Source organism: Ciconia boyciana, chromosome 5, assembly GCF_034638445.1.
Source record: "Ciconia boyciana chromosome 5, ASM3463844v1, whole genome shotgun sequence".
NCBI lineage: Eukaryota > Metazoa > Chordata > Aves > Ciconiiformes > Ciconiidae > Ciconia > Ciconia boyciana.
Genome location: NC_132938.1, coordinates 29,587,584 through 29,601,839, shown reverse-complemented (window position 1 = coordinate 29,601,839; position 14,256 = coordinate 29,587,584). Strand labels below are relative to the sequence as shown.

Sequence of the window (14,256 nt, the reverse complement as noted above, 5' to 3'; positions counted from 1 at the left end):
ACTTCCTGACACAGCTGGTGAGTGAGCCAAGTAGGGAAGGTGCCCTGCTGGACCTCTTGTTCACAAACAGAGAAGGACTTGTGAGCCATGTGATGGTTGGAGGCCGTCTTGGGCAGAGTGATCACGAAATGATAGAGTTTTTGATATGTGGAGAAGCGGCGAGGGGGCTCAGCAAAACTGCCACCTTAGACTTCCGGAGGGCAGACTTTGGCCTGTTTAGGAGACTGGTCGAGAGAGTCCCCTGGGAGGCAGCCCTAATGGGCAAAGGAGTCCAGGAAGGCTGGACATTCTTTAAGGAGGAAGTCCTAAAGGCACAAGAGCGGGCTGTCCCCAGGTGCCGAAAGATGAGCTGGTGGGGAATAAGACCAACCTGGCTGACTAGAGAGCTCTGGCTCGAACTCAGGAAAAAGAGGAGAGTCTACGACCTCTGGAAGAAGGGGCAGGCAAGTCAAGAGGACTACAAAGGTGTAGCGAGGCTGTGCAGGGAGAACATTAGAAGGGCCAAAGCTGAGCTAGAGCTCAATCTGGCTGCTGCTGTAAAAGACAACAAAAAATACTTCTTCAAATACATTAGCAGCAAAAGGAGAGCTAAGGAGAATCTCCAGCCCCTAGTAGACGGGGGAGGGAACACAGTGACCAAGGATGAGGAAAAGGCTGAGGTACTTAATGCCTTCTTTGGCTCAGTCTTTATTAGTAGGGCCAATTGTTCTCTGGGTACCCAGCCCCCGGAGTTGGAAGATAGGGACGGGGACCAGAATGGAGCCCCCATAATCCAGGGGGAAATGGTTAGTGACCTGCTGCACCACTTAGACACTCACAAGTCTATGGGGCCTGATGAGATCCACCCGAGAGTACTGAAGGAACTGGCAGATGTGCTCACCAAGCCCCTTTCCATCATTTACCAGCAGTCCTGGCTAACTGGGGAGGTCCCAGCTGGCTGGAGATTAGCAAATGTGATGCCCATCTTCAAGAAGGGCCAGAAGGAGGACCTGGGGAACTACAGGCCTGTCAGCCTGACCTCGGTACCGGGGAAGCTGATGCAGCAGATCATCCTGAGTGCATTCACACCGCATGCAGAGAATAACCAAGGGATCAAGCCCAGCCAGCATGGGTTCAGGAAAGGCAGGTCCTGCTTGACCAACCTGATCTCCTTCTACGACAAGGTGACTCGCCTAGTGGATGAGGGAAAGGCTGTGGATGTTGTCTATCTAGACTTCAGTAAAGCCTTTGACACGGTTTCCCACAGCATTCTCCTGGAGAAACTGGCTGCTCATGGCTTGGACGGGTATACTCTTCACTGGGTAAAGAACTGGCTGGATGGCCGGGCCCAAAGAGTGGTGGTGAATGGAGTTTACTCCAGTTGGTGGCTGGTCACAAGCGGTGTTCCCCAGGGCTCTGTGCTGGGGCCAGTCCTGTTTAATATCCTTATCAATGATCTGGATGAAGGGATCGAGTGCACCCTCAGTAAGTGTGCAGATGACACCAAGTTGTGCGGGAGTGTTGATCTGCTTGAGGGTAGGAAGGCTCTACAGAGGGACCTGGACAGGCTGGATCAATGGGCCGAGGCCAATTGTATGAGGTTTAACAAGGCCAAGTGCAAGGTCCTGCACTTGGGCCACAGCAACCCCATGCAACGCTACAGGCTTGGGGAAGAGTGGCTGGAAAGCTGCCTGGCAGAGAAGGACCTGGGGGTGTTGGTGGACAGCCACCTGAATATGAGCCAGCAGTGTGCCCAGGTGGCCAAGAAACCAATGGCATCCTGGCTTGTATCAAAAATAGCGTGGCCAGCAGGAGCAGGGAAGTGATTGTGCCCCTGTACTTGGCACTGGTGAGGCCGCACCTCGAATACTGTGTTCAGTTTTGGGCCCCACACTACAAGAGAGACATTGAGGTGCTGGAGGGTGTCCAGAGAAGGGCAGCGAAGCTGGTGAAGGGTCTAGAGCAGAAGTCTTCTGAGAAGCGGCTGAGGGAACTGGGGTTGTTTAGCCTGGAGAAAAGGAGGCTGAGGGGAGACCTTATTGCTCTCTACAACTACCTGAAAGGAGGTTGTAGAGAGGTGGGGTCTCCTCCCAGGTAACAAGTGAGAGGACAAGAGGAAATGGCCTCAAGTTGCACCAGGGGAGGTTTAGACTGGATATTAGGAAATTTTACTTCACTGAAAGGGTTATCAAGCATTGGAACAGGCTGCCCAGGGAAGTGGTTGAGTCACCATCCCTGGAGGTATTTAAAAGACGTTTGGATGAGGTGCTTAGGAACATGGTATAGTGGTGGTCTTGGTAGTGTTAGGTTTACGGTTGGACTTGATGGTCTTAAAGGTCTTTTCCAACCTATACGATTCTGTGATTCTGTGATTCTGTGTTTGAGACAGGCACCATTCATGCTGGGGCCTTTAGATGCTGCTAAAGTAAAGATATAAGATACTTGAGCATATCTGCTTTACATGTGCTTCTATCAATGCTTCTCCTAACTTTTTGAAAAAGGACAATCATAAGTACCATGTTTAGCATTAGAAGGAAGTTGGTTCACACCTTTAATCAATTAGTCCAAACTCCTGATCAAAGTAGTGCCAATTAAGTCATGTGGCCCATGACCTTGTGCAGCTGAGTTTTGAGTATCTCTAAGGACAGAGATTCCACAGTCTCCCTGGGAGACCTGTTCCAGTGTTAGGCCACTCTCATGGTAAAAAACTTTTTTCCATACATGTAACTGGAATTCTCTGTGTTACAACTTGTGTCTTTTACCTCTCATCCTATCCCTGCGTACTTCTAAGAGTCTGGCTCTGTCTGCTTCACACCTTCCCATTAGGTAATTGTTAACAGCAATAAGATCTCCCCTTAGCCTTCCTTTTTGATGGCTGAACAAACCCTCTTTTCCCAACTTTTGCCTGTAGATCATGTGATCCAGTCCCCTAACCTGCTTGGTGGCCCTCCACTGACCTCATTCCAGTATGTTGATGTCTTTCATGAATTGGGGAGCCAAAAACCTGGACACAATACTCCAGATATGCACAAGCGCTGAATAAAAGGGAATGACAGCCAGTCATCTTGTCAGAGACAGCAATCAGATTAATCAGGCATGATTTTCCCATGATAAATCCATTTTGGCTGTTCCCAGTCACCTTTTTTTCTTCATGTGTGGACATGTCTTCCAGAAGGAACTGGTCCATAATCTTCCTGGGGACTGAGGATAGACTGACTGGACTGTGGTCCCCTGGATCCTCCTTCTTGCCCCTCCTAAAGATGGATGTGATGTTTGCCTTTTTCCAGTCATCAGGTGCCACGTTTTTCTTACGTTTCCTTTTGCTGCCAATGTACTTACAAGAGCCCTCCTTCTTGCCCTTTACATTGCTCAGTAGTTTCAATTCTGGCTGAGCGTTGGCTTTTCTAACTCCATTCTTATATACTCGGTAAATGCCTCTACGTTCCACTTAAGTGCTCTGTTCCCTGTTTTGTCTTCTGTATATTCTTTTTTGTGTTTGAGCTTGGTCAGGAGATCCATTTTCAGCCAAGGTGGCCTTATGCCACGCTTGCTTGACTTGCTCTGCATTGGAATGGACTCTTCCTGTGCTCTGAGGAGGCTCTCCTTTAAGACCAACTCACTGTCCTTCAAGCAGATATCAGCATGATTAAAACTCTCACAAGTACCAGGGCCTGCAATCATGAGGCACCTTCCAGCTCTCTGAAGAAGGGTTCATCTACCTCCTCTTTTCGCTAAGGTGGTCTGCAGCAGATGCTTACTATGTACATCACCTGTGTAGGTCTGTCCTCTAATCCATATGGGTAACCAAACTATTCAGGTGAGAAAGAGCCTTCTAAGGTGATTGCAGTAATAGGTGGTGGGTTTTTTTACTTGTGTGTTGTGAGCCAAACCATCATTCTCCCCCAAGAAATATTTAGAAAGGGTTATGAAATAGGAAGGAAGTTATCCATATAACACAAAACTAATAACAATCCACTTCATTTTTTAAAAAGTTTAATAAAATATAAATTTTTAAAATAATTTACATTTTTTAAATTGAAATCTCGGATATCTTCATTGAATTATCTTGGTCATTTTCTCCTCTGTGTCTTGCAATTCATGGTCAGATATTATCTCCCATGAGAGCTTGTCCCCCTCCTGGTGAAAAGGAAGCAATATATCTTGGGATACATACATTAATCAAGGAAAAATCAACATGATATCACAACAGATCAAATTACTTTGGTTGTTGACCACAATCTGCAGTTCCTGCTGAAATCCCTTGGAACTGTAGGGATTTCACCAAAGAAATCACACCAAAGAAAACAGTTCTTCAAGTAATCTTTTCTTGTCTTTGGTGAGATTTGAAGGTCATATTTTCCTTATGTTTTAAGGTCAGAATACATGAGTATTCATTGAGAGATAATTAATGACTTGAATAACTCCGCTCTAGCTAGTCACAAGTTTAAATGTGTATGATAAGATTGATTCTCTGTGGGCTGAAGACTCATGGCAGTGAAGGATGTTTTTAGTCCCAGATCTCTCTGCCTGTAGGAGAAGCAGCAGCTTTAGCAGCCTGTGCCTCTAAGAACAGGTGTTGCTTCTCAGTTCCTCCAATTGAAGATTCCACTTTTTTATCTGAGCATTACTGACTTTGCCACAAAACTGTGGTTTACCCAGGAACGGGGGCTTCCATATTTCTATCTGCTGTTTCAAAGCTTCTTTACTCATAATGCTTCCAAAACTTAACAGGTGTTACACTAAACTCTGTTTTATATGTTTAAAACTGTAGCAACTTCACATTTACTCAGGTCAAAAAAGACAGTATTTTGTAATTTTATTTATTTTTAAATACTTATAACTTAAGCTGCTTAGTAAAGAACACATAAAACATATCTGTTATATTGTGACAGGATCAACATTCGGCTCACAGCTGATGGCTGTGTAGTCACCAGTTGTGCATACGACAAGTCGTCTATTTGGCTGGCAAACAAGGCACCAGCAGCAGCCTTACCCAACAAGTAGGTAAATACATAAATTCCCACAGTAGCCTCTGGTTCTTATATACTCAAGGAGCAGTTCTCTCTTAAGCAAATTATCTTTTATAAACAGCGACTACAGTCCTGTAAAAGGCAACAGTCTTTCAAGCAGTGTGACTACAATTCAGTCTTTCTCACAATAAGAGAAAGCTGGAAGTGTACTTTATTTTTTTGACTCATCTTCCTTGTGGATAAATCAGTATAAGACTTACTGTGGTCCAAAGCAGTTTGTCCTGTTGTCCAAAATCTTTTCCTGATCAATGCAGATTTTTGTATCCCATTGTATGTACTGACAGCAATTTTGGAAAATGTTTGAGTGGCTAGGACTATGTTACAAGATAGTGAAAAACATTTTTTGACGTGTGACATTTGAGGTTTTTAAAACAATGTTCCTATTCCATGCCATGAGAAACTAAGCTTTTTAATGAAGATGTTTCCTCACCATATTATGGGCAACAGTCCATAATTCTCAACAGGAGTAACATATAATCTGAATTAGACTTCTGGATCATCTCTCTTTTTCCCTTTCTGGTCCAGTGAATATTTAATTGTTTATACACAATGGAACAGCAAGAGAATTTGGGAGAGATTTTTCTTGCATAACATCTGGAAGTACTTTTGTCTTTTTTCATGTTATTTTTGCTGTTCATATTTTGACCAGAGTTATTTCATCTTTGGTAAGAGATGATAATTCCCATGGAAAATTTCAGTTTTGACAAAGCAGTATTTTCTGGCCCAAATAACTCTTTGGTTGGAAAATTCCAAAGCATAGGCCACATTTTGCAATATTGGATATGATGGATGTTCTCCATGTGTGAGAATGTCTGATTAGTTTAGGCTCTGCATTATAATGCAGTTACAACGTATTTATGGTAACAGAACAAATATCTGAAGTGATAGTGTAAAGTGGACAGAGCGAGGCTATTTTGGTGCTCAGTGACAGGACCAGAGGCAATGGGCACAAACTGAAACACAGGAGGTTCTCTCTGAACATCAGGAAACACTGCGAGGGTGACTGAACACAGGTTGCCCAGAGGGGTTGTGGAGACTCCATCCTCGGAGACAGTCAAAAGACATCTGGTCATGCTTCTGCACAACCTGCTCTAGGTGGCCCTGCTCGAACGGGGAGTTTGGACCAGATGACCTCCAGAGATGCCTTCCAACCTCAGCCATTCTATGATTCCGTGAAATATCCCATTCACTTCTGTTACTATGTTTGGAACAAATTCCTATATAGCGGGTAGAGCAAGTTAATAATAAATACATGAGGACATTAAACACAGGCATAATCTGTTTGGGTTTTTTTTGATTTAGGATAAAAGATGCAATGAATTTCATTCCTTGTTCCCCACTCATTAGGTTGTACTTACATATACTATAAATAAGGGACTAGCAAGATGTCTTAAACTGTAGGACAGACATCAGAAGGAAAGATTAACATTTGGGTTACTTAAATTCAGTCAGATGTTCCCCTGGAGTATATGTTCTGTTTGTTACTCTGCTTGTGGATTGTAGGGAATTCAGGGTCAAAGTTATTATTTTCAAACCTACAATGACACTTTTGCACATAATGTGATAGAAGCTTTCTAAACAGAGTGTGAAAATTGTAATCATATTGAAAACATGTAAAGAGCTATCCTACAGGGGCATTTCGGTGGGCTAGATTTTCTTCTAGAACTCACCTAAACCCCTGTAAAAGTGAGGCATGACAAAAGAAAGAGTGATATATGTGCATTTCTACCCTTTAGTCTTGAATAATCTTATGTTATACAAACACTTAGAACATTGCATGCACTTTTGTGTTAATTTACTTGGGTTTCATCATGAAATACCGATGAACATGTAATATTCTGTACGCATCAAGAAAAGATGCTTACTGGGGAAAAATCAAAAGACAAAACCAAACTGATCTGCGCATCTGGGGCTGAAGCATGGGAGGACAAGGGAGAGTTCGTCATGAAGAGAAGGAAACGGCAGTAACGTGAGGAGGATTGTTGAAGTCTTTGAACCTCATATACCCCAAAGCTGGAACTACATGGTTTGAGACAACAGAGATAGTTCAGTATTGGCAGTATGCAAGGATTTAGCAGAGAGGAAAAGCTGTATATAAAATGAGCTTCGTGATCCTCAGATTAGAGGTAAATACTAAAAGAGGTTATAACAGGGAGTGCCAGTCCAAGAAAGACTGGCCAGTTCTGCTGATCAACTGAATAATTGACTGTTGGATCTTCTTTTAACTTCCTTTCAAAGACCCAGCTATAGGATCACACAGTTGCCACATTGTGCTGGCAACTGACAGTAGCAACTGGATGGCAGAGAATATTAATCGTGTTAAGATATATTTGCTACCAGAATAGGCTTTTGATAACAAATGACTTTTGAATAGTATACTTTTTCATGGAAAATTGTCTCATATTTCAAAAGTAAGTAAAATTAACTAATTTCACGTTGGTCTCAGTGCTAAATAAAAAGCTGAATTTCAGTCTGAATTAAAGTAAAATTCTGTCTGTTGTTTTCTGTTGTGGTGGAAAATTGAAAAATAAAATTTCTGACTACCAATTTGGGAAGAAATACAAAAGCTGTACAATTTTAAAAATCCAAAATACTTGGTTAGTTCAATATGTGTTGTGATAAACCCCCTAAAAGCCAGATGATTTTTGTGTATAGCTATGGTCTGTGTAATCATATGGACTTGTTGCATTTATTTTGCTTTTGCTTATCAATCTCTTTATTATAAATTATGTCTTATCTGAATTAAATTATTAGCATGTAGACTGTCTCTTACTCAGTGTTTGTGCAATACATAACCTTATTGTCCCCATTCTTCCTTCAGATCTTGGGATGCAAAACATAAACTGAACTAAAATAACAATCCTGGCTTCTGTTTTCTATACAGAGAAATTGTGCAGTCTCTGTCATTAGAGATTTTTCAAGACCCGACTGAATAAAGCCTTGAGAAACCTGATCAGTCCTCAGAGCTGACCAAGCTTTGAGCAGGACATTGGACTAGAGACCTCCTGAGATCCTTTCCAACCCGAAGTATCCTAAGATCCCAGTCTTCTTAATTTTGACAATTGCCGTGCCAGTATGAGGTGTGTTGAGGTAGTATAGTACACCAGGAGGAAGTGTGTTGCTGTGTGGTACAGGAGCTCTTGAAAATCATCAGAAACTTGATCTGAAAATAATAAATCTGTTTTTAAAGAATGGTTTATTGTACCTTGTTAAAGTTAAGGTGTTACTCAGGAAGTTAATGCATATTGGTAAGGTAATATAAGGGAATATAACCTGAATAGGTTATTAGGTAGGCAGAGGTCAAACCCACCTTTCTTTACTGCTATGAATAGGCTCATATCGGGTCTTGAGCTCTGAAACCTGTAGTTTCTCAGAGGAAATACCCTGACTGATAAATTTGTTAAATACTTATGTAATTATCTCTTCTGTATTTCATTTGATCTCACACCATTTGTGTTTCTTTTTTTGTTTTCTTTCTGTGAAAGGTCAGTGTGAGCCAATTACTCTGGAACTCTGTATGAACTTGCCTTACAACTATACTTATTACCCAAACTACCTGGGCCACAGGACGCAGAAGGAAGCCTCTATAAGCTGGGAGTCCTCTCTTTTCCCAGCCTTGGTTCAGACCAACTGCTACAAGTACCTTATGTTTTTTGCCTGTACAATCTTAGTACCAAAATGTGACCCCCATACAAATCAGCGGATCCCACCTTGCAGGTACTATACTATACTTCATTTAATTCTTGACTGATTGTCTGTCATATTAGTCTTTCCCAATTTTCTGTTTCCATTGAAAATGCCAGAAATTTTGCTTTGGAATTCCATAGCAAAATGTAGAAAACCATCTTTTATAAGATCATTAAATGCAGTTTATTACACGTGTGTAATTATTATCTGAAGTATTCAAAACAAGGAGATGAATAGCAGTTCAATAATTTTCAAAATGTATATATTGAATAGAATAGAATAAACTATTTCAGTTGGAAGGGACCTACAACGATCATCTAGTCCAACTGCCTGACCAGTTCAGGGCTGACCAAGTTAAAGCATGCTATTAAGGGCATTGTCCAAGGGCCTCTTAAACACTGACAGGCTTGGGGCATCAACCACCTCTCGAGGAAGCCTGTTCCAGTCTTTGACCACCCTCTCGCTAAAGAAACGCTTCCTAATGTCCAGCCTAAACCTCCCCCGGCGCAGCTTTGAACCGTTCTCATGCATCTGATCACTGGATAGGACATATCCTATCCCAGTCATGTTAGCCTATAATGATATGGAGATTACACTATATGTGTATTTAAGTAGTCTCCAGCTGTCTTTGTTGTTGCATGAAAATTGTGACAAATGTGTTTGAAGAATAATCCTGGTCAAATCTCATGCCCCTTATGTGTTAGCATCAATTTAGGCATCCCATTACTTATTTGAATTGGGAGAGTAAAGAGATATTTTACTTAACTGCTAAATATGCTTAATGTTCTTTAAAAAGTGGTAGACTGAATTTCATTGCAGAAAATTGCACATTTCTATGCTACATCTCTTTTTTTTTACCTTGTATTTCTTTCTCCTACCAAGAAGGGGGAGATTTCTCTGCTTTCTGATGTGTACTCTTGTTAACTGTTAACTTGTTTAGATTGATTCATAGACAGTACTATGGATGAGATTTGACTGAGAAGTAAAGAAGTCTGTTACCAAGGTATTCTGATACCCTAACTGTGAGACTTGGTATGGGAATGTGGGAAGGATTAAAAAAAAAAAACAAAAGTACCAATTGCTCTTCAAGTTTTCTTGGCAATATTGCAATAGGCTTCCATATGTGCTGTGATAGGTACTACTTGGAAGATTATCTGTGTTTTAATTCTTTCACCACAGACTAACAACTAAATGGCTTGCAATAGCTTTTGGAAAGGGTCAGCTCTGGCAGAAGATTTGAGTGTGCAGAGAACACAGGACAGAAATGGCTTAGATGCCTCAGCTAACAAAATAAAATTTTTAAAATGTATTAATCATATTATTGTTGGTTTTGGGTTTTTGTCATTGGTAAATAAAAATTCTGGCATTCAGAAAGCTGAGGCTGTAAAGTGGTGTGAGTCAACCTTTTTGATATTAAGGAGGATCTAAAAGAAGAGAGTCTGTAACTGTAGCATGGTTAACCAATGTCAATCCATTGATCCATTCCTTCCAACTGCTCAACTCAATGGTGAATCATTTGGTGCAGAAAAACATTGACTCTTCTTCATGCAATCCATCAAAACAAAATCAAATTTGAGAAGATTAATAATGTATTTTTTTCTCAAAAGAGCATAAAATAATTGATCCTAAATGGATTTGTTTGCTTGGTTTTGGTCACTGCATTTCTTGAAGCTTACTGCAGGAAAAAAAATGGTCCATTGGTCAAAGATCAAAGGAAAATGAGTGGAATAAATGCTTTCCATGAAAAGAATGTCTGTTCCTAGAAGAAATATCTGGAAAAATTAATCAAATTAAATAAAAGGCAAGTTAAAAGTGACATGAAGGAAACTGAAAAAAATAGAAATGGGTGGGATCCTACTGTTGAATATTTTTCAGCCTCTAAGAACAAAGGAGAATTTTCTTTGAAACGGTAGGAGAAAGTCCAAATGATTATAGGTCTAGAAAATATGGTCTAAAAGGTGCAATTAAATGAGTATCTGGGTCTAGAAACAAGAGAAGACCTGGGGAGACATCATAGCCTTCAAATAGGTAAAAATGAGCTTCTGTGAGAAAATATATAAATTATTCACTATGTTCACTGAGGTTAAACCAGGAAGCAATGGATTTAAAGTACATCAGGAGAGCTATAGGAGAGACATAAGGAAAATAATAGATGTCTGTGTATGAGAATGAGTGATGGGGAAGTATATGAAACCTTGCTAACTGAAGAGTTTTTAAGAACAGTTTAGACAAATACCTGTTAAGTACGATGCATGTTCCTGTTTGGAGGAAGACATGAAAAGGATGTTGAGGTTCCTAATCCCATACTGCCTAGTTAATATTCCACAAAAATAAAAAAAAAGAGAGGTAGTTAAAACAAACAGGGGTTCAAAATACTACAGATACAAGACAAGACTATTGTATTGAACAGCACATCAGCTATGATTCCAGGCAAATGTAGTTGCTAAATGTCTGAAATAATGCTTGAAATAATAGGGGATTTTTCTGTTATGCATTTTCTTTTTGTACCTTTGAAGAATTTGACATTGGGTATTTTGCAAGACAGGATATTAATCTAGATGGACTGAAACAATTTTGTGTGGTGAGTCCTGTCTTTCTATGGTAAAAAAAAAAAAAATGCAGCAGGAGGACTATATTCATGCCTTTTTCCAGGTGTGATACAAGCTTCTGTTGCTCTAACTGACAACACCCTCAAGACTAGGTTGATCTGTGTGTTGATTTTCCTCAGACTTTTAATTTTATTATATTCCCTGGGGAGTTCTTTACTCTTTTGTTTAAACATTTTGTTCTTCTGAAACCACATGGTTTCTGAGGTAGCGTCATCAGGTAGTATTTCACTGGTACAAAATGTATTTGGCTTTTTTTCCTGAAGGAGGGCAGTTAGTGCTTCTTAAAAAAGATTCTCTGCCATCCCTTACAGAGGAGAGGATGTTTGTAAGTAGTTATATTTGGCTATTATGTTATAACTCAGGTAATAGTCTGCATACAGTAACTTAAAATAATGTTTCAACAGTAGCAACATATCTTTTGGTATGTATTTTTTTTCATGTAAAGAAATCTGATTAACTGATTTTTCCTTGATCTTCGTCTTTAACTTTGGCTAGGATTATTGACTTCCAATAACTGGTAATTTCTAAGGCTTTCACTCAGTTACTTTGTGCAATTCCACTTTGTCTCCTCAGGACATTATGTGTACAGTCTAAGGAACGCTGTGAGTCTGTGCTTGGGATTGTAGGTCTGCAGTGGCCAGAAGATACTGACTGCACTCAGTTTCCAGATGAGAACTCAGACAACCAAACTTGTCTAACACCAAATGAAGATGTAGAAGGTAACTCCTATAAATAGATATAACTGGAAATTAAAGATTTATTTAGGTTCCCAGACTCACTGATTTTTTTCCCCATACCTCCTCTTTAAATTACAACATTTAAACTGTGGAAATGATTCCAAACTGGGTTTCAGGGAATAAGAGGAAGTTCTCATAAGAAATCTAGTTGAAGGAAGGATCAATTACCCTCAATCTGTGAAAGCTGATGTTTGAGATTTGTTGCTAACACCACACCTACTGCTTGCCTGTGTTTATACTTCACTTTTTTACCTATTCAGATGATATAATAATGCTTTTCTAACCAGGAGGTGGACTCTTGGCAATCTTAAAAAGGCTGAGCCCCACGAGAGCTCTGAGAAAAATATTGTAACATTAGTGTCTTTGCCAGCTATTGTTTGCTCTTGGATTTTGTTTGGGGAAAGTTTTGTAGAGAGTTGTGCCAAACTAGCTTCAGTAGCAACTGACAAATTTCAGGTTTTGAGTTCAGCCATAACAGTAATCATTGTGAGTGTGAACGTGGAACAAACGAATGAAATTGCCTTAAATGCCTAGAAGCTTATTCTTTGTATGTATGAAGGGAGAAGCTGTGCAGCTTTTCCTTCTGCAGTGGTCATCGGATGTGAGGTCTGTGAGGATTCTGACATGCCTTTTCTTTTTTTTTGCCAAAGCGCCAGTAAAGTAGCTGGGAAAATAGTGAGATGGTGTGTGCTACAGTGCCTGCAATATGCTCATTGTGTTCAGTTCTCACTCTTCTCCTCCCACTCACCTACTCGGTGATGACGGTCTGTCCACAGTCTTGATCTTGCTCAGAGAAAGCAATGGGCGAAAGCTAGTTAATCTATAGTTCTTTTAGTGAAGATGCATTGCTGTGAATATAGTGAAGGAATCATGAAAAAACAGTAAAGCATATATAGCAGTTAGTACTATTTCTTCAAGCAAAGTCCATGTGCACATATATCACTGTGAGGATTTTATAAAGACATGTAATACCATAGTAATGAAATCCTCTGTCGCGGAACTCTTGAGAGACAAGGAGATAATTTCCCTCTACAGCAGTGGGCTGATAGAAAGGAATTATCCGTTATTACCCAGCAGTGTATAGGAAAGGAAAAGTAAGATTTTGGCACAACAAGGTGAGTTAAAGAAAAATAACGTGATTTAATTTTCTCAGGTATCAAATGTCTTTTAACCTTCCTCCCGGTGTTATTAGATCATTTGGCTTTGAAACGTAACATAGAATGGTTATATTTTAAATGTACTACTGCTTACAGGACTAGTGTGTTCCATTTCTAGAGAGAAATTCTGTTCACTTATAAAAATTATAATTTTAAAAAATTCTCACTTTAATTAGAGGGACTCTGCCTAGTAAGCTGATTCATTGATTATTGATAATCTTAGCACTGAAATAGATATTCCTGGAAAATCAGTGAAAAAGGAGGTGTTTTTAGTATTCTTTTAGAAACAGTATAACGAATTAAGGGATCTTATCAGAGTTGTTTTGGGTTCACTTACTGCTAGAATTTTATGTTGATTTGGTTAGAAAGTCTTCCCTGGGAAGTTTAAAATATTGTATAAATATTTCTGAAAAAAAAAAAAGTAACAGAAGAAAATAAGCTTCTGAGAGCATTTAAAATGTTTATGATTACAAAATATAGGTGATTTTCCAACTTAAACTATAATTGACAGAGTTATTACAATGTGCTGAATTGCTTAACTTCTCTTCCAGTCAGTGCTGAATCCAAGAATACTGCTGGCCAAGACAGTATGCATTGTAAACTTAGTTATTTTCATAATGAGTTATTCTTAAATATTGGCAGTATAGTTCACATACATTTTATCATTAGAACGTGATTTTCTAAGGCTCTGGAGTTCATTATGATATTTTTTGTACAACTGTTTATTGAATCCTAAAATTTACCCAAGGATCTGCATGGTATTAAATATGTGAGAGATTTTGCAGGAAGGAAAAAAAAAAAAGGCAACATACGATGGAGGTTGTACATCAAAGTCAGTGACATGTACAGTGTGAAAAAATGAGTGGATTTTTCAAAACCATCTAAATAAAGCTTTCTCAAAATGATACTCTGTAAGATGAGGCAGAAGTGATGTAAGGGTTAATTAGTGGACATTTATAGGTGTTTTTATTCAAATAGCCACACAATTGCCAAAATATATATTTTTTTTTTACCCTGGGGATCTCTTATACTCATTTCAACATATCAGATGATATAT

At 39.6% G+C, this 14,256-nt stretch overlaps 1 protein-coding gene across 1 annotated transcript in view; it reads left to right on the top strand.

The window, feature by feature from the left end:
• Positions 1 to 14,256, top strand: part of CORIN (corin, serine peptidase) — a 161,187-nt gene that overhangs the window by 116,665 nt on the left and 30,266 nt on the right. Inside the window, exons 11-12 of the mRNA XM_072862094.1 lie at positions 8,495 to 8,726; positions 11,879 to 12,024. Of these exons, the coding sequence (XP_072718195.1) occupies positions 8,495 to 8,726; positions 11,879 to 12,024 (378 nt within the window). The remainder of the gene's footprint in view (positions 1 to 8,494; positions 8,727 to 11,878; positions 12,025 to 14,256) is intronic.